The sequence below is a fragment of the Pelobates fuscus genome, chromosome 11 (assembly GCF_036172605.1).
Source record: "Pelobates fuscus isolate aPelFus1 chromosome 11, aPelFus1.pri, whole genome shotgun sequence".
NCBI lineage: Eukaryota > Metazoa > Chordata > Amphibia > Anura > Pelobatidae > Pelobates > Pelobates fuscus.
Genome location: NC_086327.1, coordinates 141,119,939 through 141,147,725, shown reverse-complemented (window position 1 = coordinate 141,147,725; position 27,787 = coordinate 141,119,939). Strand labels below are relative to the sequence as shown.

The 27,787-nt window shown below is 45.2% G+C and overlaps 1 protein-coding gene across 1 annotated transcript; it reads left to right on the top strand.

The window, feature by feature from the left end:
• Positions 1-1,235: 1,235 nt before the first annotated feature.
• UBIAD1 (UbiA prenyltransferase domain containing 1) lies at positions 1,236-20,141 on the top strand. The gene is made up of 3 exons (XM_063436165.1): positions 1,236-1,283; positions 3,065-3,699; positions 17,601-20,141. The coding sequence occupies exons 2-3, from the start codon at positions 3,141-3,143 to the stop codon at positions 18,086-18,088; spliced, it is 1,047 nt and encodes a 348-aa protein (XP_063292235.1). The 5' UTR covers positions 1,236-1,283; positions 3,065-3,140; the 3' UTR covers positions 18,089-20,141.
• Positions 20,142-27,787: the final 7,646 nt, after the last annotated feature.

The window sequence follows — 27,787 nt, the reverse complement described above, 5'->3', positions numbered from 1 at the left end:
TGGGTTACTATATAGCGCCAGCAAATTCCGTGGCGATGTACAATGGGTGGCTATATAGCGCCAGCAAATTCCGCGGCGATGTACAATGGGTGGCTATATAGCGCCAGCAAACTCCATGGCGCTGTACAATGGGTGGCTATATAGCGCCAGCAAACTCAGCGGCGATGTACAATGGGTGGCTATATAGCGCCAGCAAACTCCGCGGCGATGTACAATGGGTGGCTATATAGCTCCAGCAAACTCCGCGGCAATGTACAATGGGTGGCTATATAGCGCCAGCAAACTCAGCGGCGATGTACAATGGGTGGCTATATAGCGCTGGCAAACTCAGCGGCGATGTACAATGGGTGGCTATATAGCGCCAGCAAACTCAGCGGCGATGTACAATGGGTGGCAGTACTGAAGAAACCTGCCCTCACTATATGAAATAAAAACAATGTAATTCTAGGAAAACAAAATGAATAACATTAGTCTGTTACTGGTAACGATTGGCGTAAGGGCGATTTCTCTGCTTTATTAGGAAAGCGAGTGATAATAGATATACACATTGATTGGGAGGCCCAGCTGAATTGGCTCCAAAGTGGGTTAATTTGATCAGTTTATTGGTTGGTTTATTTACTAAACAGGGAGTTACAGAGAATGGCCAATATGGTTATATTATTCCCAATTCAGCTATTTAAGGTAAAACACGCCATTGTCTGCTGAATTCTGTGTCTGTCTGTCTGTGTCTCTGTCTGTCTGTCCCTGTCTGTCTGTCAGTGTCTGTCTGTCCCTGTCTGTCTGTCTGTCTGTGTCTCTGTCTGTCTGTCCCTGTCTGTCTATCTGTCAGTGTCTATCTGTCTGTCCCTGTCTGTCTGTGTCTCTGTCTGTCTGTCAGTGTCTATCTGTCTGTCTGTGTCTCTGTCTGTCTGTCTGTCCCTGTCTGTCTGTCAGTGTCTATCTGTCTGTCCCTGTCTATCTGTCTGTCTGTGTCTCTGTCTGTCTGTCTGTCCCTGTCTGTCTGTCAGTGTCTATCTGTCTGTCCCTGTCTGTCTGTCAGTGTCTATCTGTCTGTCTGTGTCTCTGTCTGTCTGTCTGTCTCTGTCTGTCTGTCCCTGTCTGTCTGTCTGTCTGTTTATATCTCCCTCGCTGGCAGATGGCAAATAGTGCGCGGAGGGAGCCAGGACTCACACCTGCCAGAGCGGCGCAGGGATTAGCTGTGTCTGCCGGAACTTTTATGGTGTAACACAGCAAGATGGCGGCGTCCAGAAGGAGACAGAGTGACACGGAAACCTGAGTGAGATGTAAGAGACCCGGCCACGTCACTAACCCGGGAGAGACTCCCAGACCGGTAACCCCCCCCCCCCCCAACTCCCAGTCCAGTAACCCCCCAACTCCCAGACCGGTAACCCCCCCCCCCCCAACTCCCAGACCGGTAACCCCCCCCCCCAACTCCCAGACCGGTAACGCCCCCCCCCCCCAACTCCCAGACCGGTAACCCCCCCCAACTCCCAGACCGGTAACCCCCCCCCCAACTCCCAGACCGGTAACCCCCCCCCCCAACTCCCAGACCGGTAACCCCCCCCCCCCCAACTCCCAGACCGGTAACCCTCCCCCCCCCCAACTCCCAGACTGGTAACCCCCCCCCCCCCCAACTCCCAGACTGGTAACCCTCCCCCCCCCCCCCCAACTCCCAGACTGGTAACCCTCCCCCCAACTCCCAGACTGGTAACCCTCCCCCCAACTCCCAGACTGGTAACCCTCCCCCCAACTCCCAGACTGGTAACCCTCCCCCCAACTCCCAGACTGGTAACCCTCCCCCCAACTCCCAGACTGGTAACCCTCCCCCCCCCCCAACTCCCAGACTGGTAACCCTCCCCCCCCCCCCCAACTCCCAGACTGGTAACCCTCCCCCCCCCCCAACTCCCAGACTGGTAACCCTCCCCCCCCCCAACTCCCAGACTGGTAACCCTCCCCCCCCCCCAACTCCCAGACTGGTAACCCTCCCCCCCCCCCAACTCCCAGACTGGTAACCCTCCCCCCCCCAACTCCCAGACTGGTAACCCTCCCCCCCCCCCAACTCCCAGACTGGTAACCCTCCCCCCCCCCAACTCCCAGACTGGTAACCCTCCCCCCCCCCCCCAACTCCCAGACTGGTAACCCTCCCCCCCCCCCAACTCCCAGACTGGTAACCCTCCCCCCCCCCCCAACTCCCAGACTGGTAACCCTCCCCCCCCCCCAACTCCCAGACTGGTAACCCTCCCCCCCCCCCAACTCCCAGACTGGTAACCCTCCCCCCCCCCCAACTCCCAGACTGGTAACCCTCCCCCCCCCCCCAACTCCCAGACTGGTAACCCTCCCCCCCCCCCAACTCCCAGACTGGTAACCCTCCCCCCCCCCCAACTCCCAGACTGGTAACCCTCCCCCCCCCCCAACTCCCAGACTGGTAACCCTCCCCCCCCCCAACTCCCAGACTGGTAACCCTCCCCCCAACTCCCAGACTGGTAACCCTCCCCCCAACTCCCAGACTGGTAACCCTCCCCCCAACTCCCAGACTGGTAACCCTCCCCCCAACTCCCAGACTGGTAACCCTCCCCCAACTCCCAGACTGGTAACCCTCCCCCCAACTCCCAGACTGACTCTTTATAACTGGATTGCCTGTATTGCGCTGCCTCTTGCCTGTATTGCGCTGCCTCTTGCCTGTATTGCGCTGCCTCTTGCCTGTATTGCGCTGCCTCTTGCCTGTATTGCGCTGCCTCTTGCCTGTATTGCGCTGCCTCTTGCCTGTATTGCGCTGCCTCTTGCCTGTATTGCGCTGCCTCTTGCCTGTATTGCGCTGCCTCTTGCCTGTATTGCGCTGCCTCTTGCCTGTATTGCGCTGCCTCTTTATAACTGGATTGCCTGTATTGCGCTGCCTCTTTATAACTGGATTGCCTGTATTGCGCTGCCTCTTTATAACTGGATTGCCTGTATTGCGCTGACGCTTTATAACTGGATTGCCTGTATTGCGCTGACGCTTTATAACTGGATTTCCTGTATTGCGCTGCCTCTTTATAACTGGATTTCCTGTATTGTGTTCTTGTAGTTGCCAGCACATCCATTCTAACAGATCTAAATGCCTGTCAGTGATTTGGACTGCAGTTCCATTTTCAAAAGTGAACATGAAGTCGGATGAAACCAGCTTGAATAAAATAAGTGTCACTCAGGAGAACACCAATGGAGGTGGATGTACTGAGATTAAGGGAGGAACCAATCCATTCCCCCATGGTCAAGGATACCCATTATCAGACCATTCAGTTCCTGCATCCATAAGTTGGAAGCCGAAGTGTGCAGCATATGTCCTAGCCCTTCGACCTTGGAGTTTTAGTGCCTCTCTGATTCCTGTTGCATTGGGAAGTGCACTTGCTTACCGATCTGAAGGTAGCCTGGATTTCCTGCTTCTCTTGGTTTGTGCTGTGGCTGTTTTGTCAGTCCATGGTGCTGGAAACCTGGTGAACACCTACTATGACTTTTCCAAAGGCATTGACCACAAGAAGAGCGATGACAGGACTCTGGTAGACCGTATTCTGGAGCCTCAAGATGTTGTACGATTCGGGGTCTGTCTCTACACTCTTGGCTGTTTGTGTGCTGCTTGTCTTTTCTTCCTATCCAAGCTGAAGCTGGAACATCTGGCTCTTATCTATTTTGGAGGACTTTCCAGTTCATTCCTGTACACTGGAGGTGTGTTGATAAAGAAACTATTAATATTATATTGCTATTTAATTTGAAGTACAAATGTAATTAGACATCTTATGAGCACCATAACTTCTGTTCCTTGCATGGTTATGGTGGAATGAGGTTACCAGCTTCCCTGCAATATAAGTGGCCAAAGGTTGCTTCATACCTGTGGTCCACCAGGTGTCACTCACTGCCACTGTTGACAGCTCTCTGATGAAGTTAAAGGAACACTATAGGGTCAGGAGCACAAACATGTATTCCTGACCCTATAGTGTTACAACCAGCATGTTCAAACAGCTACGAGATGCATACTTGCAAAAACAGAATATTTAAGGATATCATTTTTCAATGTAGGGTAATAGTTTCTCGATCCAAGGATTAATCTGACTGCCATTCAAGGGTCAAGAAGGATTTCACTTTCCCTAGTTTGTTGCAAAATTGGAAGTGCTTCAAAAAACAAATTTGAGGAAGGCTGAACTTGATGGATGCAAGTCTCTTTTCAGCTATGTAACCACCATCTAGCCCCCATGGTCCACCCTTACCCCCTCAAATATAGTAAAATCTTACTTTTGTTAAAATCTGCAGCTGCTGGCTCTGCCCCTGATCTGCCTGCTTGGCTGACATCACCAGAAGTGTTGTTCTGAGCCTGTTACAAAGCTTTCAAATAGGATTGTTTGAGACTGTCAGGGGCAGAGCAAACACAGCCCTGACCAATCAACATCTCCTCATAGAGCTGTATTAAATCCGTGCATCTCTATGAGGAAAGTTCAGTGTCTGCATGCAGAGGATGGAGATACTGAATGACAGTCACACTGTGCAGCACTGCCCCAGGAAGCACCTCTAGTAGCCATTTGAGGAGTGGCCAGTGGTGTTATCCCTAGGCTGTAATGTAAACACTGCATTTTTTCTGAAAAGACAGTGTTTACTGAACAAATACAATAAGCTGTAGTTGTTTTGGTGACTAGTGTCCTTTTAAGTCTAGAGCTAAGCTCATTGGTTGTGTGCGATCAGCTGTCGGTCAATGAGTTGGCACTGCAGAGCATAGCTGAAGAAAGCTAATTGATTTAGCTGTATCAGAGAAAGGAAACAGTGAATCAGCCCTGTGACCTATGTAAAGAGAGATCTTCAATCGCTGATAAAATGTCCAGCGTATTTGACAGGCCTGTTAAACGATCACAGTCAAGATGAGGATTACTCTTTCTAGTGATAAATGATAATTAAATGAAGTGCTGTACAAATATACACAGAAGATATGGTAGCTGTATGCAACTGATAGTCCAATAGCAATCAGTGTAACGTGTGAGCGACCAAATAGACAAAAACAATCAAACACTGAAAGTGCTGGTAATCACCCTGTGACCTATGTAGAGAAAGACCTATACTCGCTGTTAAGATATCCAGCATACTTATTGACAGGTCTACAATGGTCACAGTGCAGATATGGTTCCTTCTTTAAAGTGATAAATTATACATAAATGAGGTGCTGTACAAATATACACTAAAGATATAGCTACATTAGATACATAAAAACACAGAGGACCTGTTCATAAGTTTTCAGGATACCTCTGGTATAAGTAACTTGCAACAAAACAAAGTTGCAGTTAGCTTGCAACAAGACAAAGTTGCAGTAAGAACTGAAATAGTAACAGTAATAATTTACTTGGTAAACGGAGTGGAATGTTGCCACCAACTGCATATGAGAAATGGAGCTAAAATAGCCCAAACTAAACCACAATAACTGTTATAGCCAGCAGACACAGATGGAGGGGGTAGTATCACGATCGAATGTGTACTGAAGGGGAAAGAATAATGCACAGTGGCATAGATCTACCCCACAATATAGTCTGCTCCGGTCATAACAGGAGTGGTGAACAGGATCCTTCAGAGAGTGCAGTCATGTTGATGAGTTGTGACGAAACACGCACGTCAGGGGCCATTGGATTCAGTGCAACAGCTCAGTGTGTGGTCCTCAGATCAACATGACTGCACTCTCTGAAGGATCCTGTTCACCACTCCTGTATCTATCTAATGTAGCTATATCTTTAGTGTATATTTGTACAGCACCTCATTTATGTATAATTTATCACTTTAAAGAAGGAACGATATCTGCACTGTGACCATTGTAGACCTGTCAATAAGTATGCTGGATATCTTAACAGCGAGTATAGGTCTTTCTCTACATAGGTCACAGGGTGATTACCAGCACTTTCAGTGTTTGATTGTTTTTGTCTATTTGGTCGCTCACACGTTACACTGATTGCTATTGGACTATCAGTTGCATACAGCTACCATAACTTCTGTGTATATTTGTACAGCACTTCATTTAATTATGATTTATCACTAGAAAGAGTAATCCTCATCTTGACTGTGATCGTTTAACAGGCCTGTCAAATACGCTGGACATTTTATCAGCGATTGAAGATCTCTCTTTACATAGGTCACAGGGCTGATTCATGCTCAGAAACTCGGCAGCAGCTGCCCATTAGACCCCAATTCAGTGTTCTCCGAATTGCACACTACTTGAAGTATCGAATGTCACCCACATTGCAATTTGGGGCAGATGTGCCGCGATACTATGTGCACAAATATACCATTATAATATAGGTATACGTGTATTCACCATCTAGCTTACAGATTTTGATTAGCACTTATTTTTTGGTTCTTTTCTTTTGTTTTGCTGTACATACATTTACACTTACTGTAAATTCACTAAAAGTTATTTTCAACACTTTTTATTTTTTCCTCCAATTGTTTTATATTTTTCGTACTATTAAAAGTTAAATTTTAATGATATTTTGATCCACTAAGGGCACTCATAGCTTGTCTCCTCTTTCCTGATACTACCCTGGTAGTCCATTGTGGGTTAATCCCATCTTTTGAGTGTCTTTCCTGTAGCTTCCACCTTTTTTTTCTTTTCTTCAGAGAAAGGAAACCGCACCATGCTGACCCCACGTGAGAAATCAAATCTTGTAGTGGTTATGGTGCTTTGAGTGCCTTTTTAAATGAGTAGATAATTACATTTTGGGGTAAGATCTTTAAAGAAGACATTGTTAGGAAAACAAAAACTGTCATTGGTCCTTAACCCCTTCTCGAACGCGGACGTATCAGGTACGTCTGGCAGAAAACAGTCCATAATGACCTTGGACGTACCTGGTACGTCTGCACCTGTTTTGAGCTCTGGAAGCTCTGATAGTATAGCCGTGATGCTCTGCATGTGATGAGTGCCTTGAGGGGTCCTGGCTAGGGATCGACCGATATTGATTTTTTTAAAGCCGATACCGATACCGATATTCTGTGAACTTTTAGGCCGATAGCCGATATAATTTGCCAATATTCTGTACATTTACCATTTTGGAAAATAAAAACTATTTCTAAAGGTAAATGCACAAAATATACATGCCACGTGTAGTGGATGCAGTGTGTGTGTGTAGTGGATGCAGTGTGTGTGTGTAGTGGATGCAGTGTGTGTGTGTGTAGTGGATGCAGTGTGTGTGTGTGTAGTGGATGCAGTGTGTGTGTGTGTGTGTAGTGGATGCAGTGTGTGTGTGTGTGTGTAGTGGATGCAGTGTGTGTGTGTGTAGTGGATGCAGTGTGTGTGTGTGTAGTGGATGCAGTGTGTGTGTGTGTGTAGTGGATGCAGTGTGTGTGTGTGTGTGTAGTGGATGCAGTGTGTGTGTGTGTGTGTAGTGGATGCAGTGTGTGTGTGTGTGTAGTGGATGCAGTGTGTGTGTGTGTGTAGTGGATGCAGTGTGTGTGTGTGTGTAGTGGATGCAGTGTGTGTGTGTGTGTGTAGTGGATGCAGTGTGTGTGTGTGTAGTGGATGCAGTGTGTGTGTGTGTGTAGTGGATGCAGTGTGTGTAGTGGATGCAGTGTGTGTAGTGGATGCAGTGTGTGTAGTGGATGCAGTGTGTGTAGTGGATGCAGTGTGTGTAGTGGATGCAGTGTGTGTAGTGGATGCAGTGTGTGTAGTGGATGCAGTGTGTGTAGTGGATGCAGTGTGTGTAGTGGATGCAGTGTGTGTAGTGGATGCAGTGTGTGTAGTGGATGCAGTGTGTGTAGTGGATGCAGTGTGTGTAGTGGATGCAGTGTGTGTGTGTGTAGTGGATGCAGTGTGTGTGTGTGTGTGTGTAGTGGATGCAGTGTGTGTGTGTGTGTGTGTAGTGGATGCAGTGTGTGTGTGTGTGTAGTGGATGCAGTGTGTGTGTGTGTGTAGTGGATGCAGTGTGTGTGTGTGTGTGTGTGTGTAGTGGATGCAGTGTGTGTGTGTGTGTAGTGGATGCAGTGTGTGTGTGTGTGTAGTGGATGCAGTGTGTGTGTGTGTGTAGTGGATGCTGTGTGTGTGTGTGTGTGTAGTGGATGCAGTGTGTGTAGTGGATGCAGTGTGTGTGTGTAGTGGATGCAGTGTGTGTGTGTGTAGTGGATGCAGTGTGTGTGTGTGTGTGTAGTGGATGCAGTGTGTGTGTGTGTGTAGTGGATGCAGTGTGTATTTGTCTAGTGTGTATATAATGAAAGCAGAGTGTTTGTGTAGTGTGCGTAAAGTGAATGCTGTATATACTAAATGCGCGTGTTTGTGTAGTGTGTGTATTTGTGTAGTGTGTGTGTGTATAGTGAATGTAGTGTGTTTATATAATGCAGTGTGTGTTTGTATAGTGTATGTATATAATGCAGGGTGTGTGTGTAGTGTGCATTATATAAACACACTACACAAACACACTGAATTATATAAACACACTACACAAACACACTGAATTATATAAACATACTACACAAACACACTGTATATAATGCAGTGTGTTTGTATAGTGTGTGTGTGTGTGTGTGTGTGTGTATATTGCAGTGTGTTTGTATAGTGTGTGTATATAATGCAGTGTGTGTGTGTATATTGCAGTGTTTGTATAGTGTGTGTGTGTGTGTGTGTGTGTGTATATAATGCAGTGTTTGTATAGTGTGTGTGTGTGTGTATATAATGCAGTGTTTGTATAGTGTGTGTGTGTGTGTGTGTATATAATGCAGTGTTTGTATAGTGCGTGTGTATAATGCAGTGTGTGTGTGTGTGTTTGTAGTGTGTGTGTGTATATAATGCAGTGTGTTTGTATAGTGTGTGTGTATAATGTAGTGTGTGTTTGTGTAGTGTGCATTATACACACACACACACACTATACAAACACACTGCATTATATACACACACACTGAATTTTATATATATACACACACACTATACAAACACACTGCATTATTATACACACACACTGAATTTTATATATACACACACACTATACAAACACACACTGCATTATTATACACACACACTATTGAATTATATACACAGTGTGTTTGTGTAGTGTATGTGTATAATAGAGTGTATGTGTGAGGGGGCATTTTTTTTATTAAATATTTATTTTTATTTTTATATTAAAAAATGTTTTATATATATATATAATTATTATTTGTTTTTTGTTGTCCCCCCCTCCCTGCTTGTTGCCTTGCCAGGGAGGGGGGATATGTTAATCCCTGGTGGTCCAGTGGCATTGGCTTAGCTTGGGAGGGGGGGCAGCAAGCGTTTACTCACCTCCCAGCAGCTCCTCCAGCTCCCCACTGTAAATCTCGCGAGACACGCGGCCGTCAGAGCTGGCCGCGGGTCTTGCGAGATTTACACTGGGGAGCTGGAGGAGCTGCTGGGAGGTGAGTAAACGCTTGCTGCCCACCCCCCCAGGACCGCCGGGCTTGTAATGAGCCTGGCGGTCCTGGGAGGTATTATCGGCAATATCGGTATCCCTATTGGCCGATACCGATATTGCCGAAAATACCAAATATCGGGCGATTATATCGGTAAAACCGATAATCGGTCGATCCCTAGTCCTGGCACTCAGTGCATATATAATAATATATATAAAAAATAAAATAAAATGATCAATATTAAAATCCGCCCCCTGATTACCCACTTTGCTGCCAGGTTTGCAGAGGCTTATACACCTGGAAGGAATATATGTGTGAATGAAGTATAAGGGAAGGCTGGGATTCAAGCAGTATGTTCCTTCCAAGCGCTCTAGGTATGGTGTAAAGATGTATAAGCTCTGTGATAGCGAGACTGGGTATACTCAGGCCTTCCGGGTGTACGAGGGAAAGGATAGCCACCTTGACCCTCCAGGTTGCCCAGAACATATGGGAACCAGTGTCAAGATTGTCTGGGACCTGATATTCCCCCTGATGAACAAAGGGTACCACTTGTATACTGACAATTTTTATACAAGTGTCCCTTTGTTCAAGCTACTGTACTGTTTTGATACAGTAGCTTGCGGCACAATTAAAAAGAACAGCACAGGTTTCCCAGGACAACTTGCACGCACCCGGCTACGGAGGGGGAAGACCTCAGCTCTGCGCCAAGAGGAGCTGTTGGCAGTTAAGTACAGAGACAAGAAGGATGTGTACCTTCTTACCACCATCCACACTGAAGGGACTGTGGAGGTCCCTGTACGTGGCAGAGCTGAGAGAACGAGGAAGCCAGTGTGCATCAAGGCCTATAACCGTCATATGGGTGGGGTTGATCTGGCAGATCAGCTGCTGCAGCCCTACCTAATTATACGAAAGACAAGGGCCTGGTACAAAAAGGTTGCAATCTACCTAATGCAGATTGCAACCCACAACGCTTTCTTGTTGTTCAAAAAAGCAAACCCCGGGACGCAACTGAGATTTTTACAGTTTCAGCTCCAGATGATTTCGGGGATTTTGTACCGTGATGCACCTGCTCCCCGGGCGGTGATGGGAGAGAGCAGAGTTGGGGCTACACATTTTATTTTTAAAATTCCCCCTACTGCGGCAAAGCAGAATCCACAAAAAAGATGCAGGGTCTGTTCTAAGAGGGGGCAGAGAAAATATAGTGTATATTACTGTCCTGATTGCTCTGGACTCTGCATTGGCGACTGCTTCAAACGATACCACACGCTGGTCCATTTTTTATTTATTTTTTAACATTTGGCGTTCAGTTTTTTTTTTTTGGTGTCTTTTTTGGGGGGGGTTTATTACATTTACCCCGTGCATGGGGGGCATGGGTGTCCTTAGGAGGCCTCGCAGAAAACAACCCGGGGTGTTTTCTTGCAATAACCAACAACGGGCTCTCCTAAATCACAGTCAAAAAGCGGTGTGCGTGTGTAAAATTGAGGATTGAACAGTTACCTCCACACACGTTCTTCAACTTTTTTTATCTTTTGTCTGGCTAAAAAAAGTTGCCTCAAAGCACTCCACATGCAATACCTCGGGGTGTCTACGTTTCAAGTATGTACCCCTTTGTGGCGATATATATAAAACTGGGGTATGTGATAAGCCCCAAGCTAAAGATAGGCCTATCAGAAGAAATACTCTCAATTTCAGCTCAAATTGTAAGTCATACAATTGTAACCGTACCTTCCCAAAATCCTGGCAAACCTATGCATGGGGGGCATGGGTGTCCTTAGGAGGCCTTGCAGAAAACAACCCGGGGTGTTTTCTTGCAATAACCAACAACTGGCTCTCCTAAATCACAGTCAAAAAGTGGTGTGCGTGTGTAAAATTGAGGATTGAACAGTTACCTCCACACACGTTCTTCAACTACTGTGGGGTGTCAACTTTTCAAATATATGCACGCTCATGGCAAGAAAATACATTGGGATAACTGATAAGGCCCCCAAAAGGAAGATAGGCAAACAAGATATGTAAAATGTGAAAAACGCATATCAGACATTTTGCTTTGCACCCCCCAGTGAACCCGACAAACGTATGCATGGGTGTTATCGCTGTACTCGGGAGATGATGCCGAGTACATATTGGGGTGTCCTTTGGCAGTAACACCTAACAGGAGCTTAGAATCTATGCACAAAGTAGAATGTGTGAGTGAAAAATAACACCACAAAAACGTTTGACAGAGACTGGTGGTAGAATTAGTGCATGTAAAGTGTTGAAATGCCACCATGTGAAATGCCCTAAAGTGTGTACTTTTCAAAAACATACAGTTTGACGGAGGTGAATTACATTGGCCGGCTTCAGACATGTTTCAACTGGGACATGGGTGCATGATGGCCAGCTGTTTTTTTTTTTTCTTCATCATATTTTACTTTTTTTATTCTAGTAAATTATATGATATGATGAAAATAATGGTATCTTTAGAATGAACATTTAATAGCGAGAAAAATGGTATATAATATGTATGGATACAGTAAATGTGTAAGAGGCAAATTACATCTAAACACAACCACTGCAGAAATGTAAAAAGAGCCCTGGTCCTTAACGGTAATAAAATTGAAAAATGGCCTGGTCACCAAGGGGTTACAGGACCACTATAGTGCCAGGAAAATATACTCGTTTTCCTGGCACTATAGTGCCCTGAGGGTGCCCCCACACTCAGGGTCCCACTTCCGTGGTGCTGAAGGGTGAGGAAGGGGTTAATCCCTTACCTTTTTTCCAGCGCTGGGACTCTCCTCCCTCTTCTTCCGTCATCGGCTGAATGCGCATGTGCGGCAAGAGCCGCGCGTGCATTCAGCCAGTCCATAGGAAAGCATTCTCAATGCTTTCCTATGGACGCTGGCGTCTTCTCACTGTGAAAATCACAGTGAGAATTGCGGAAGCGCCTCTAGCGGCTGTCAATGAGACAGCCACTAGAGGCTGGATTAACCCATAGGTAAACATAGCAGTTTCTCTGAAACTGCTATGTTTACTGCAAAAAGGGTTAAACCTAGCTGGACCTGGCACCCAGACCACTTTATTAAGCTGAAGTTGTCTGGGTGCCTACAGTGGACCTTTAAGGGGTTATTTTCTTAAATGGTTCAGTTGTAGTTTAGAGTCTGCTTTTAATGGCTGCATGCTAAAGAGCAAATGTACTCTGATCAAAACAAAGTATAAGAAGGATTCATTCCATTTCACAAAGCGTAAGCCCAGAGACCAAGCTGCGGAATTAGATTTTAGATTTAAATACGCAGTCTAGGCACCATAACCACTTTAGCCTTCTATAGTGGTAATAGCACAAGGGTGCCTTGGTTGCATATCCTGTTAAGTAGTCAAATATTTTTCAATTGGTATGACACTTACCTGTGTCCCCCAGCCTCCTCATCACAGATTGCTGTGGAAGTCCCTACACGAATTTAGTTCTCCTCGTGTTTGAATAAAGTTAAAGCGATACTCCAAACACTTAAATGACTTAAAAAAATGCAGATTCAATTGAAACAGACCATTTTATAAATAAACATTGCTACACGCCCAACTGTCGGGACAACAGGTCCTGTTACTTCCTGGTTGTTTAGCTCAGTGGAGCTAATCTCAAGAGTCTGCAATTGAGCTACAGAGGGAAGTCTGTGATTGGACAACCACAGAAAGTCTGGGCGGGGATAGAAATCTGCAGTTTTTGCAAGCTGTTTTTTAACGGGCAGTGGAGTGTCCCTTTAGTTAGCTGGTGGTGGTAGTGCCTTGGCCAATCATTTAAAGGGATCCTATTGTGCCAGGAAAACAAAGCCGTTTTTTCCTGGCACTATAGGTTTAATAGGTCGCACCCGCACTCCCGCGGGGCTGAGCCACTGAATCCAGTGCTCTGTCCACGCTCCTCCCCCACCGACGTCAGCTGGCGGGGCAGACCGAATGTTCATGCACGGGAATGGCCGTCCATGCATTGGACCTCCCCATAGGAAAGCATTATTCAGTGCTTTCCTATGGGGAAAGTCTGAGGACGTCTAGTGTCAGATAATGGACCAAAGGTCGGTTTGGATTCCGGAAGCACCCCAGTGGCTGTCTGGTAGACAGCTAATGAGGGCAGACTTAGAGCTGCAATGTAAACATTGTAAACAACAGCACTAAGTGCAAAAGGGTCACAGCAACCAGACCACTTCAGACCACTTCAATTAGCTGGGACACTTTAGTCACCTGACCAACTACAGCTTATTGCATTTGTTCTGGTGAGTAGAATCATTACCTTCAGGCTTTTTGCTGTAAACACTGTCTTTTCAGAGAAAATGCAGTGTTTACATTACATTACAGCCTAGTGATAACTTCACTGGCCACTCCTCAGATGGCTGTGAGAGATCCTTCCTGGGTCATGGCTGCCTAAAATGCATCCAAACATTCAGTATCTCCTCCCTCTGCATGCAGAGACTGAACTTTCCTCATAGAGATTCATTGATTCAATTCAACTCTATAAGGAGATGCTGATTGGCCAGGGCTGTGTTTGAATCATGCTGGCTCTGCCCCTGATCTGCCTCCTTCAGTCTCAGCCAATGCTATGGGGAAGCACTGTGATTGGATCAGGCTACCACTTCTGATGATGGCAGTGGGCAGGTCTAAAGGAAACTGGGACAAAGATAGCAGCTGCAGATTTGTATTCAAGTAAGATTTTACTATATTTAGGGAGGCATGAGGGGACCAGGGTGGCTTTATGGTGGTTTTAACCCTATTGGGTCAGGAATACATGTTTGTGTTCCTCACCCTATAGTGCTCCTTAATTTTTAAAATACATGAGTTGAATTACTATGCAAGGTAACAGCAGAACTACAGGGCATTATCTGTCATGGAGTGTGAGGTAACAGCATGACTACGGGGCATTATCTGTCATGGAGTGTGAGGTAACAGCATGACTACGGGGCATTATCTGTCATGGAGTGCGAGGTAACAGCAGAACTACAGGGCATTATCTGTCATGGAGTGTGAGGTAACAGCATGACTACAGGGCATTATCTGTCATGGAGTGCGAGGTAACAGCAGAACTACAGGGCATTATCTGTCATGGAGTGTGAGGTAACAGCATGACTACAGGGTATTATCTGTCATGGAGTGCGAGGTAACAGCATGACTACAGGGCATTATCTGTCATGGAGTGCGAGGTATCAGCATGAGTTGGTGAGTTGTACTGTGTTTACTGAATGGTTGGGGAGAGTTCTGCAGCTGTAATGAATTTAGTGAAACAAGACCTAACCTATTCTTTTCTGGATTGTCCCATTTTAACTCGGAGATTTCATCTAAGTAAGTAGCATCGGCTTGGTGACCTATGCATAGTTACAAAGGCTGAAAAAAGACTTGCACCCGTGAGGATCTGGCTTTATCACATCTGTTTCTGCTGTTGATCCATTTGTAAGCTGTAACTCTAGGAATTTGTTTAAAATTTCTATTTTATAGCAGCCATTAATGCTCTGATCCCATAGCAGAGTGAATGCCCGAATCCCTAGACCAGGGATAGTTTGTCTATTAATTGCTTTATTATGTTTATTTATAGTGCCATCAGATTCCATAGTGCTGTACAATGGGCTTTATTCTAGGTATTCTTTTCACTTATATATTTATTTATTATGGGTGATTTTAACATCTGTTCGAGTATACCCTCCTGTCACGAACGTGGGCTATTGGCCCAGCCGAGACATTGGGTAGAGTGTGGAAGTGAAAGGGTTAATGCAGGGCTCGACAAATCCCAGGCGCCCGGTCGCCATGACGACTAAGAAATTTGCCCTGGCTCCTGGAATTGGTCAGCCCTTTCCCTCCTATATCAATCCCCGTGTAGCGCTCTGTGTGCCAGTGTACCTGGAGGAAGTGGACTGTAATTACTTTCTCCCGGCGCTGAGGCCGTACAGCAGGACACCTGGCAAAATTGTCTGTTTGCCACCTGCCCCATTTCACAGACCCTACCGCCCTCGTTTCACAGACCCGACTGCCTGCACAATCGTTCCCCTGCGCGGCTTCCCTTCACTTCCTCCCGGCGCACAGTGAACGGCACGTGATATCGACACAGGTGGAGGAGAGGAGTCTTGACCAGCGGCAGCCCACTCCCATTAGGCGCAACCAGCCCCACCAATCTGCCTTTTGCTATGCCCAGTCCCACTGGACTCCAGGGAAGCCACTCTCCTGCACCCAAAAGGTAGGAAACAGGAGAGTGGCTAAAAATATGTATTCACTTTTTAATTTTTTTTTATTTCTATGTTTATATCTGTCATGCATGTACGTCTGTATGAATCTATGATTCTTTGTGTGTGTGTGTGTATCAAATAATAAATATCTTGTGAGGATGTGTGTCTGTCAGTGAATGTGTATGTTTAGGTCACCAGCCCCCTCACAGTGCTGGGTACAAAAATGCAGAAATAAATGACATACGGAAACACAGATAACAAATTGCAGAACAGTCCATAAAATAAAATGGGAGAAAACACAAGAAATCCTTACATATATGTACTCCTTCTATATAATTCTTGTGGGAGATTCCGATGTTACAGGTCTCCAAGTAGTTGTTAAAAAGAAAATCTCTCTCTGGATCGTCCAACATTCTGAATATATACATTAAAACTAGTTTTCTCAGTGGGCAGACACCTGGGTGGATCAGAGGGGTTTGGCTTGGGAGTTTATTGCCCACTCCATATTTTCTTAAATTATGATGTCCTTTGAAGAACCCAAAGTCAGAGCATCCCTTCCAATACCAATCCAATACCTTTTACGATGCCCTATGTCAAGCTCTGGGGATTGTTATCTTAGTAGTTTTATGGCTTAGTGTACGATCAAAGTCCACAATAAAGGTTATCCAAACGTACAAAAAAACCTCATTACATATATCAAATGCCAACTCATGCTTTGGCATGACACCTCCTCATACAGAGATAGGACCACTACCTGACGCAACAATGCTTACACATTAGCTAGTGGCCAGTAACTAACATGAGAATACCTGTTGTGACCGCTACCCACACATAAACATTAAATAGATTTGGAGGTCATACAGTACACATAATGCATTCTGTTTTTGTTCATGACTCCTTTAGGTGCATCCCTTAGTTCAGGGCTTGACATATTTGCTTTCAATCTAGTAGCCAGCTGAAAGACTTAGGAGACAGGTTTTTTTTTTTTCAGCGTCAAATACAATTCGTTAAGGAACACTATAGTCACTAGAAACACTACAGCTTAATTTACTGACTCTGGTGTCTATAACCTGTCCCTGTAGGTTTTTTAATGTAAGATCTGCTTTTTCAGAGAAAATGCAGTGTTTATCTTGCTGCCCAGTAACCCCTTTAGTGGCAGTCACTAGAACGGCCACTAAAGTTTCTCCTATCTCAGTCCTACACACACGCACTGGCGGACTGACTGGCACACCCACACACGAACTCACACATGGACTGACTGGCACACACTCTCACACACGCACTGACAGACTGGCACACGGGCAGACACACACACGGACACACTGGCAGTGTCTGTCTGTCTGACTGACACTGACTGACTGACTGAAATTCGCAGACCTACACACATCCACAAGATTTTTATTATATAAATCTCACAATGAATCATAAATGCACAAAGACAAATACACACATGATAGACTTACACACAGAAATAAAAATATACATATTTGTAGCCACTCTCCTGTTTCCTACCTTTAGGGTGATGCAGAGTGGCTTCCTTGAGGTCCAGTGGGACTTGGCATGGCACCAGGAGAAAATAATTACAGTTCACTTCCTCCCGGTACACCGGCGCACAAAGAGCTACACTGGAATTAAGACAGGAGGAGGCGGGAACGGGCTGACCAATCACAGGTGCCAGGGCAAAATTCGTAGTCGCCATGGCGAGCTGGCGCCTGGGATTTGTCAAGCCCTGCCTTAGTTTGTGCCCTCCAGGCTCCTACATTAATTTTAAAAAATAAAGTTTGTATCCATTTTTGTGTTGGTTTATATGTAAAGGTTTATTGATTTAGGTCTAAAATGGCTTAAAATGCAAACACACAGAATAAACCAGAAAAGAAGGAAATGCAGATGATGCATTGTATTGTCCCAGCCTGATAGATGTTGGGTGAATTTGTTTGTTTGCATGACAGTTGGCGGTTAGTGTCGGCTGTGACTTTGTGAGTTTTATTGGCGTACATGATACCATGCCGTATAAATGTCCTGATTTATGTATTTCTGTTTTCTTCTTTGCATCAGGTATTGGATTTAAGTATGTGGCACTTGGAGATCTTGTCATCCTCATCACTTTTGGGCCCCTGGCTGTTATGTTTGCCCATGCTGTGCAGGTAGGGTATCTGGCAGTCACCCCTTTACTGTATGCCATCCCCCTTGCTCTCAGCACAGAGGCGATCCTACACAGCAACAACACCCGCGACATGGAGTCTGATCGTCAAGCTGGAATAGTCACACTGGCTATCCTCATCGGCCCGACACTGTCCTACATACTGTATAACCTGCTGGTTTTCCTCCCATATCTAGTGTTTTGCATTCTAGCAACACGGTACACAATCAGCATGGCGCTCCCACTTCTCACTGTGCCACTGGCCTTCACTCTGGAGAGACAGTTCAGGAGTCAAAACTTCAGTAAAATCCCTCAGAAAACAGCCAAGCTGAATTTACTGGTTGGGCTTTTTTATGTGTTTGGGATAATCTTGGCCCCCTCTGGCTCTCTTCCAAAGCTGTGACAACAGGCACCTTTTCTGAGTTTTGTATTCGGCACCAAAAGTCAAATGGGCACTTTATGACCATTGGACAGAACATTTTTGAACAAAATCACATTTTAATGTGTCTGACGCTTCCCAATATGTTCTCTAGATTTCATGCACAGCTCAAACGGCAGCCCAATCCATTAACTGGTGGTAACGTGGCAGTTGTGATCGAAAGCGGTGTGTGTGTGGCTCCAGCACAGAGATGTTTCTTCGTGGCAAGAGGAATGATTACTTTTGAAGCTGCTGCTGACTTTAGTCCCAAGTAATGTTCAGAGAGAGGCAGTTGGCCGAATAAATGTTCTCTTAACATCCTGACTTGGAACATATTCAAAGCGTTTTCAGATAAGAAGATATTCTCAGAGCTGCCATTTTCGACTCCTCAGCAAATCGCTGTTAGGAATTGTCTCTAAGTCTTTTCACGGTGTATTCATTTATAAATACTATGTTTTCTGTAATGTCTCTCTCTGCTTGTGGTCATGCTAACAGTGATGGAAAGATTTTCTTTATAATCTAAACCAGATGTGTACTATTTCCACTCTCAGGAGGTACCTGGCTGTAAATTTATTATATTTGTAATTTATTCTTATTAGAAAAAATGTTTTCCAGACACATACCTGATCCAGTGTGCATAGCTACGTGTTTACAGGTAGAGTAGAACACAGCTTGACAAATTTGTTTGGAATCTAGGAGCCAGCTAAAAAAGTTAGGAGCCAGTTTTTTTTTTTTTGTTTTTTTGTTTAGTCACCAGAACCACTACAGCTTAATAGTGGTTCTGGTGCCTATAGCCTGTCGCTGTACCCTTTTCAATGTAAACGCTGCATTTTCAGAGAAAAGGCAGTGTTTACATTGCTGCCTACTAAGACCTCTAGTGGCTGTCACTCAGACGGCCACTAGAGGGTCCTGTGTCAGTACTCTGCATGGACGCGCTGAATGTTACCCATTGAGAACCTGCGCTATATCCTCCCAATGCTTTCCTATGGGAAAGCATTGTCTTAGCTGAGATCAAAAAGATTGATGAACTCGGCAATGGAGGTGGGACAAGCCACGGCAAAACCTGCACATCGTGGGGAACAAAAGGGTGAGTAAAAACACCAATCGTGATCGCAGGTACCTAAACAGACATACACGCACACACACTGACAGGGGCACACACACATACACTGACAGGGGCATATACACTGACAGGGGCATAGGCACACACACTGACAGGGGCATACGCACATACACTGACAGGGCACAGGCACACAAACACACACTGACAGGGGCATACACACATACATTTTCTCAAATAAAAATGTTACACTTTTTTTTTTTTTTTTAAATCCGCCCAGCCTCCCTACCTTTTGGGAGTGCTGAGTGGAAGTTCCCTGGGGTTTAGTGGGGCTGCTCTTTCTAACTGTGTGAGAGGGAGTAGTAATCTACCATGCAGCTCCTCTCTGCTCCCTGTGCTGCCGGGGCCGGAATGACGTCATATTCTGGTTTACCGGCATCATTAAACAGCGCGAGGGAGCAGAGAGAGCCGCTGGAAGATCACTGCTCTCTTGCACGCTGCCCCAGCCGACCGCCTTGATGCTCCACTCAGCCGGCCGCCTCCATGATGCTCATGGCGGCCAGCTGCAACGCTCACTTAGCCGGCCGCCTCCATGAAGCTCAGGGCGGCCGGCTGCAACGCTCGCTTAGCTCACTCACCTATTTGCTTATTTAGCTAAAAAGTTGACAAATCCCAGGCGCCCTGGCAAAATTTTTAGTTGCCATGGCGACCTGGCGCCCGGGATTTGTCGAGCCCTGGAGTAGAATAACTCTCTCATATACGGCCGTGATACCTGTATGTATTCTAGCTGACAATGTTTTAAAACCGAATATGTGAAATCATAAAATGTGCCTGTTAAGTCTGAACATTTCATAGCTTTATTTTCTATTAATGCATTGGACTGTGAATCCTCTACTTCTGAATGTCACCTATTCCCAGGACTCTGGCGTTTTAATACTTTTTTGAAGAACCTGTCCAGATCCAATTAAAAGTGTGAAAGCGACTCTCCATGCAGCCCAGCAGGAAATGCACTAATATTCATTGTGTTGTGTTTTTTATTATTCTAAAAAGCATCCTTGTTAACCCCATAAGGACAGAGGTAATTGTGCAAGTTCTGCACCAAAACAAACCCTAGAATTTGCGCTATGTGTAATTTCAACAATTATTTACCTCTTTCATATTAAAAGGAAACTATAGTCACCAGAACTACTACAGCTTATGGAATTTGTTCTGGTGAAATTTGTTCAGAGAAAATGCAGTGTTTACATTACAGCCTAGGGATAACTTCACTGGCCACTCCTCAGATGGCTGTTAGAGATCCTTCCTGGGTCATGGCTGCCAAAAATGCATCCAAACATTCGGTATCTCCTCCCTCTGCATGCAGACACTGAACTTTCCTCATAGAGATTCATTGATTCAATTCATCTCTATGAGGATATGCTGATTGGCCAGGGCTGTGTTTGAATTGTGCTGGCTCTGTCCCTGATCTGTCTCCTTGTCAGTCTCAGCCAATCATATGGGGAAGCATTGTGATTGGATCAGGCTGCCACTTCTGATGATGTCAGCAGACTGCTTGTTTTTCTGAGGCAAACAGCATGCAGAGCTACAGCTTCAGGCCTGAATACAAGTAAGATTAGGGAAGCATGAGTTGCCCAGGGGGGCTAGATGGTGGTTTTAACACTATAGGGTCAGGAATACATGTTTGTGTTCCTGACCCTATAGTGTTCCTTTCAGTGCACCCACACTTATATTCATTTTGTTCATAAGAACACATCACATCAAATATTTATTCAATTAACACAATTTTAAGGGGCACTATAGTCACCAGAACAACTACAGCTTAAAAGACCACTATAGGCACCCAGACAACTTCAGCTTAATGAGGTGGTCTGGGTGCCTGGTCCAGCTAGGTTTAACCCTTTTTTCTATAAACATAGCAGTTTCAGAGAAATGTTTATAAATGGGTTAATCCAGCCTCTAGTGGCTGTCTCATTGACAGCCGCTAGAGGCGCTTGCGTGCTTCTCACTGTGATTTTCACAGTGAGAAGACGCCAGCGTCCATAGGAAAGCATTGTGAATGCTTTCCTATGGACTGGCTGAATGCGCACGCGGCTCCTGCCGCGCATGCGCATTCAGCAGGAGAGGAGGAGGAGGAGGAGAGCTCCCCGCCTGGCGCTGGAGAAAGAAGTAAGTTTAACCCCTTCCTCCCCCTAGATCCGGCGGGAGGGGGACCCTGGAGGTGGGGGCACCCTCAGGGCACTATAGTGCCAGGAAAACGAGTGTTTTCCTGGCACTATAGTGGTTCTTTAATGTACAGTAAGGGGAAAGAGTATTTGATTTTGAACGTTTGCCCACTGACAAAGAAATGATCAGTCTATAATTTTAATGGTAGGTGTATTTTATTTTTTTTATTCTTTATTTTTGTTGTGCATGGTATAACAATAGGCTTGTTCAGCCACAATAGCAGTCACAATCAGTAATGTAACAAACAGTTGAAACATAACGTGGCATATGAGCATACAGCACATTTTTAGTTTTGTAAGAGAAAATATAAACAGTGGGTGAGCATTGCTTGAGGTTTACAGAACGTTTGACCATGCCACAATGGCAGAGTTAGGAGATGTAAACACAGCGTTTGTACATTCGTGACATGGAGATATCTTTACATGTTTTAAAAGTTAAGTTGTAGTTTGTATGCTAAGCTACGCTTTTATGAGCTTCAGTCTTGTGTGTTAGGTAAGGTTATGACTACAGGCTTAAATACAGATTGACTTGCTGACATGTTACAAAATCATAATGAAGTTACAAGCTTGACTAAATTAAGTGTAAAAGTAAAGCAATATACCACCAGGCAAAGCAGGGCAGACTGTCATCGTCAGAATTAGGCCTAAAAAACAAGCTGGCATTTCTTATAACGGTGATTATAACATGAATGACATAGCAGTATGTTTAATTATAAAATGCAGCCGCAGTAACCGCTATTGAGGCTGTCGGTAGGTTCCGTAGTGCGTGCCTTAGGTGCCCGTCATCGGCTCTGGTTGCATAGGAGATGTTGAAAGGCAGTTTAATCGCATGCTTGGGGATAGTCCCTATAAGAAGGTCCTCTGAGTCCCAAAGTCTTGCCAGAGGGCACCGTGGTTGCGGCTTGCCGGGTCTCCAGGTCGTCTGGTGGGTGTAAACGCGGTGCTGCTTAAACCGCTGTGTTAGGTGCGGGCTGCGTTATTTAAGGGTCGATGCTTGGGCATGCCTTCTCTGGATACACCCCACTGGTTGGTCTCTGGTCCCGGTGATAGGGAGCGCTGATTAGGCGTATTGTGGCGGAGCAGTCTGCTTCCGTGCGCCATAGGGGGTTCTCCATGTTTAGGCCGGTGGAGTTGTTAAGCCGCCGTCAGCCATTTTAAGGAGGCCTCGTGGGAGCCGTTTACCTTCGGCATTCAAGCACCCTGTAGTTGGGCGTTGATGACATCTTGCCTGGTGGGAGCCGGGATAACCCCCGCCGGCCCAGAGGGAGGGGGGGGGGGTGAATGAGACCGGGAGGACGCCAGCTATATCATAGTAGCCTGATGCGAATGCGAGGCAGCGGCCGTCCGCCCCGCTCTCCTCCTGGGTAGGCCTTTGGTCTCAAGCCCCAAAATGTCTCTCCAGGACCTAGAGTCACCCGGTAACAGGCGCTACAGCTACACCGGGACAATCCAGGACTCCGTTCCCCGAACCTCCAGAGCTCTCGTGCAGCATAAGGTGGGTATTTTCCCCAAAATTAGCTGGATTCCGCAGGAGCTCCAGTGACCTGCAGCCTGTCGGCATTGCCGCCCCACCCCCAGGTAGGTGTATTTTAACCGTGAGAGACAGAATGACAAACAAAAAAATCCAAAAAAAAAACGCATGTCAAAAAAGTTATAAATTGATTTTCCACTGAGTGAAATATGTATTTGATCCCCTATCAATCAGCATGATTTCTGGCTCCCACATGTCTTTTATACTGGTAATGAGCTGAGATTAGGAGCACTCTCTTAAAGGGAGTGCTCCTAATCTCAGCTAGTTACCTCTGTAAAAGACACCTGTCCACTGAAGCAATCAATCAATCAGTTTCTACACTCTCCGCCATGGCCAAGACCAAAGAGCTGTCCAAGGATGTCAGGGACAAGATTGTAGACCTACACAAGGCTGGAGTGGACTACAAGACCATCGCCAAGCAGCTTAATGATCATGAGAACGGTGAGGAATCAGCCCCGAACTACACAGTAGGATCTTGTTAATGATCTCAAGGCAGCTGTGACCATAGTTACCAAGAAAATAAAATTGGTGTAACACTACGCTGTGAAGGACTGAAATCCTGCATCGCCTGCAAGGTCCCCCTGCTCAAGTAAGGCCCATCTGAAGTTTGACCATGAACATCTGAATGATTCAGAGGAGAACTGGGTTAAAATGTGTGATCAGATGAGACAAAAATCGAGCTCTTTGGCATCAACTCAACTCGCCGTGTTTGCAGGAGGAGAAATGCTGCCTATGAACCCAAGAACACCATCCCCACTGTCAAACATGGAGGTGGAAACATTATGCATTGGGGGACAGGACAGCTGCACCGCATCTAAGGGACGATGGACGGGGCCATGTACCGTCAAATCTTGGGTGAGAGGCTCCTTCTATCAGCCAGGGCATTGAAAATGGGTCGTGGATGGGTATTCCAGCATGATAATGACCCGAAACACACAGCCAAGGCAACAAAGGAGTAGCTCAAGAAGAAGCACATTAAGGTCCTGGAGTGGCCTAGCCAGTCTCCAGGCCTTAATTCCATAGAAAATATGTGAAGGGAGCTGAAGGTTCAAGTTCCCAAACATCAGCCTCTAAACCTTAATGACTTGGAGAGGATCTGCATAGAGGAGTGGGACAAAATCGCTCCTGAGATGTGTGCATACCTGGAGGCCAAATACAAGAAACGTCTGACCTCTGTGATTGCCAACAAGGGTTTTGCCACCAAGTACTAAGTTGAAGGGGTCAAATACTTATTTCACTCATTGACATGCAAATCAAGTTATAACTTTTTTGACATGCGCTTTTATGGATTTTTTTTTGTTCTGTCTTTCACTGTTAAAATACACCTACCAATAAAATTATAGACTGATCATTTCTCTGTCAGTGGGCAAACGTTCAAAATCAGCAGGGGATCAAATACTTTTTTCACTCACTGGATTTGTTCTGGTGAATATAATCATCACTTGCAGGCATTTTCATGTCATAGTCTTTTGATTAAAATGCCATTTTAGTTGTATTTTAGTCATGAATTGTTTTAGTTGACTAAATCTCCAGTAGGTTTTAGTCGACATGACTAGAATCAGTGGGTTCAGTTAAAGACTCTATTGTATCTTTTGCCCTTTCCCCAGCCTCTCTGTGTCTCTCTCCCAAGCCCTCGTCTCTCTTTTGCCCTTTCCCCAGCCTCTCTGTGTCTCTTTGTGTCCTCCCAGCCCTGCTAGGTGTCTCTCTCCCAAGCCCTCGTCTGTCTCTTTTGCCCTTTCCCCAGCCTCTCTGTGTCTCTTTGTGTCCTCCCAGCCCCTCTAGGTGTCTCTCTCCCAAGCCCTCGTCTGTCTCTTTTGCCCTTTCCCCAGCCTCTCTGTGTCTCTTTGTGTCCTCCCAGCCCCTCTAGGTGTCTCTCTCCCAAGCCCTCGTCTGTCTCTTTTGCCCCTCAACAGCCCCTCTGTGCAGTGTGAATTTTAACAGCAAATTTCTATTTAGTTTTGGCCGTATTTCAGTCATCTGGATTGCTTTAGTTTTAGTCAACTAAATCTCAAAAATGTTAGTCTACTCAAATTTGACTAAAAATTTTTTGTCTACAAAATTAACACTGCCCTCCAATGGCCATCACTCAGATTGCTACGGCCATATCTCTCCCAATACCATAAGGTAGCTTTTAAAGTGCATAAAAATACCCAACATGAATGTTACATTTATCCTACATAACAAAAGGACATGAACAAGAATCTCCCAATGTCCCAGTCACCATAAATGAGTGTCTTTATTAAATATAAATGTTTAAATTATTATCCAATTTACTATAAACACCTTGAAAGCGCAGAAGGAAAGCACACATGCCTCGCAGAGCTATAGACAATGTGTTGCATGCAAATAAAGGTAATCTACTTTAAGTGGTTTTATATTTCTTAAAGTCCCCTTTCAAACATGTTACAAGGACACCTCTGGTGACGATCAGTCCGTTATTGAAAGTTGCGCGTTCGCCATTGCAGAATGCTGTGAATTCTTCACATAGAGAAACATTGGATTCCATGCTTCTCTTGAAGCATCACATTTGCATAGGATTCTATTGCTTCTGGATTGGCCTGACTTTGTGATCTCAAAAGAGGAGAAGTGTTTGCCGTGGAGAGACCAGGATAGTGCTGCATATAAGGCAAGTTTCCTAGCCTGCAGTGTTGTCACTTTTTGCTGTATTAAAAACTATAAACCCTGCTGTGCATAATCTCAGGAATTTTGAGGTGTAGCAACTATAGTAGAATGCTGACGGTTGAACTACAACTCCTTGAAAACCTTGCTGGAATAAGCAGAAATACAGAAAGTTGTATCAGTATGGTTGGCCAAGGAACTTGCAGCAAATGCAGGACCTTCAGACGCAAGCAGTCTTTTGTTTGTATATTATTGCATCAAGTATTTATTGTGAAAATCTCAGTACTGCTTTTAAAATCATAAAACAAATTGTATGTTTCATTATTGAACAATGCTGGCCCCACTCGACCCACCAAAAAACAAGCCACAACTTACTTATACTATGGTAACGTGCTACGGAATAAGCTGGCGCTAAATAAATGTCAATAATAATAAACGAAACAAATGGTTTGTACTGTAGACAGTCTCTTTATAGGGCCGAGTCCATTCTGTATTTGTAGAACAATATTATTTAAATATCTTATTCCATCCAGCTCAACTTAATGAATACATTTTATGCAGAAACACATTTTGCTGTTTATGATGCCATTTCCATATAGATTCACTTTTGAAAAATGTCATTATTCAAAGATCAAGCTTTTTAGATTTGATATTCAGAATGAATTATTTTATATTATGCGTATTTGAACATGTAGTATAGAACATTTCAAAAGGGTATAAGAAGCTGTACAGCACACACTATCCAGAACCTGTCTTATCATCGGATTTTACTTGAATTATAGTTAAAATGGAACATAATACATTTTAATAATAAGACAACATTGAAAAGGTGATAACCAGATGGAAAAAAAATACAAGACGCAGGCGTCTCCAAACGAACACTCTGCAAACCTCCTTTAGGGAATTTGAGAATCCAAGGGACACAAAATGTCTAGGGGTTTAGATCACTGATTTCATAGGGATCCTGCTTCCATACTGAATACTGGGAGCCAGAGCTCTGTGTGAAAATCTGTTTTTTTTGTTTTTGTTTTCATTCTTTCTTTGATTGAGATAGTGTTAATTACGTTACAGAAAGGAAAAGCAAAGCATAGATAAATCATACATTGTTATGACATTGGTCAAGGTGGGATATGAGTGTTTTTTTTTTCCAAGAAAGGTATTATGCGAGCATTGCATGTCAGAGAAAACAAAGTTAGTTTACAAGCAAGGTCTAGACATATTAGCTTGTAGATCGGTGTTATCAAGGGTGCATGAAAAAGTTTAGGTCAGTGAAACCCCCAAACAGTGCTGGGCTCTAAGCTCCAGGGTAGTGAAAGTGATTTGAGGCATAGCGAGACTGTTTTAACTAGTTTGGGACTGAGTTTGCCGTTAGTCTCGTATTTGTTTAATAAGTGCAAGAGTAGTTAACCCAAACTTAGGGAGTGCAGATTATAAGGAGGTGGGCGTTGGGCAGACTGTGCGGCCCAGTGTGCAGTGGGCAGCAGGAGGTGAACTAATAGGGTAGAGTGCAATACCCCTCTGTCTGAGGTTCCCCTACCCAAGGGACTAGTGGGGTAGGGGCGTGAATAAACCGGGGACCCCGTAATAAACCACATATAACCCTATGCCGGATGGCTGCGGGGAGGAAATGCATAACAGAAAACATGAATGATGTAACACAACTGTTTTGGCACATCACGGAAGGATACAAATGCCAGCTCTTGGGGTGAATGGGCTGATGGTGGCAGGATCTCAGGAGTGCTGTTGTGGATGGTCCCACTCTCTGATCCTCCAGTCCCAGCGATGTGAAGAAGGTAGGTATATCCTCCCCGAATGCCAGAGTGTGCACAGTCCCATTATGTGTAGCCAGTAAGATTCCAGGGGGTCCCCAACGGTAGGCCAGCCCTGCAGTTCTCAGCAGGGATGTGACAGGAGCCATGGATTTGCGCCATAGGAGTGTGGCCCTTGTGAGGTCTTGGAAGAAGGAGAGAGATGCACCTTCGAAGGCCAATGGGGCTCTGCCTTTCAGGGCCTGCATGATTTGAGTTTTGTCCTGATAGGACATGCATCGGAGTATGACATCCCTTATCTGGTCAGGCTGTGAGCCAGCCATACGATAGACCCCTTCGATGGACAGCTTTTTAGCGATTAGACGTGGTAATAGTGTCTCCAGCAGCCGTCTAGTATAATGCGGCAATTCGTCGCTTGTGATTGTGGCTGGGACACCGCGTATCTTAATATGATTGCGGCGTTACTTGTCTTCAAAGGCGGTC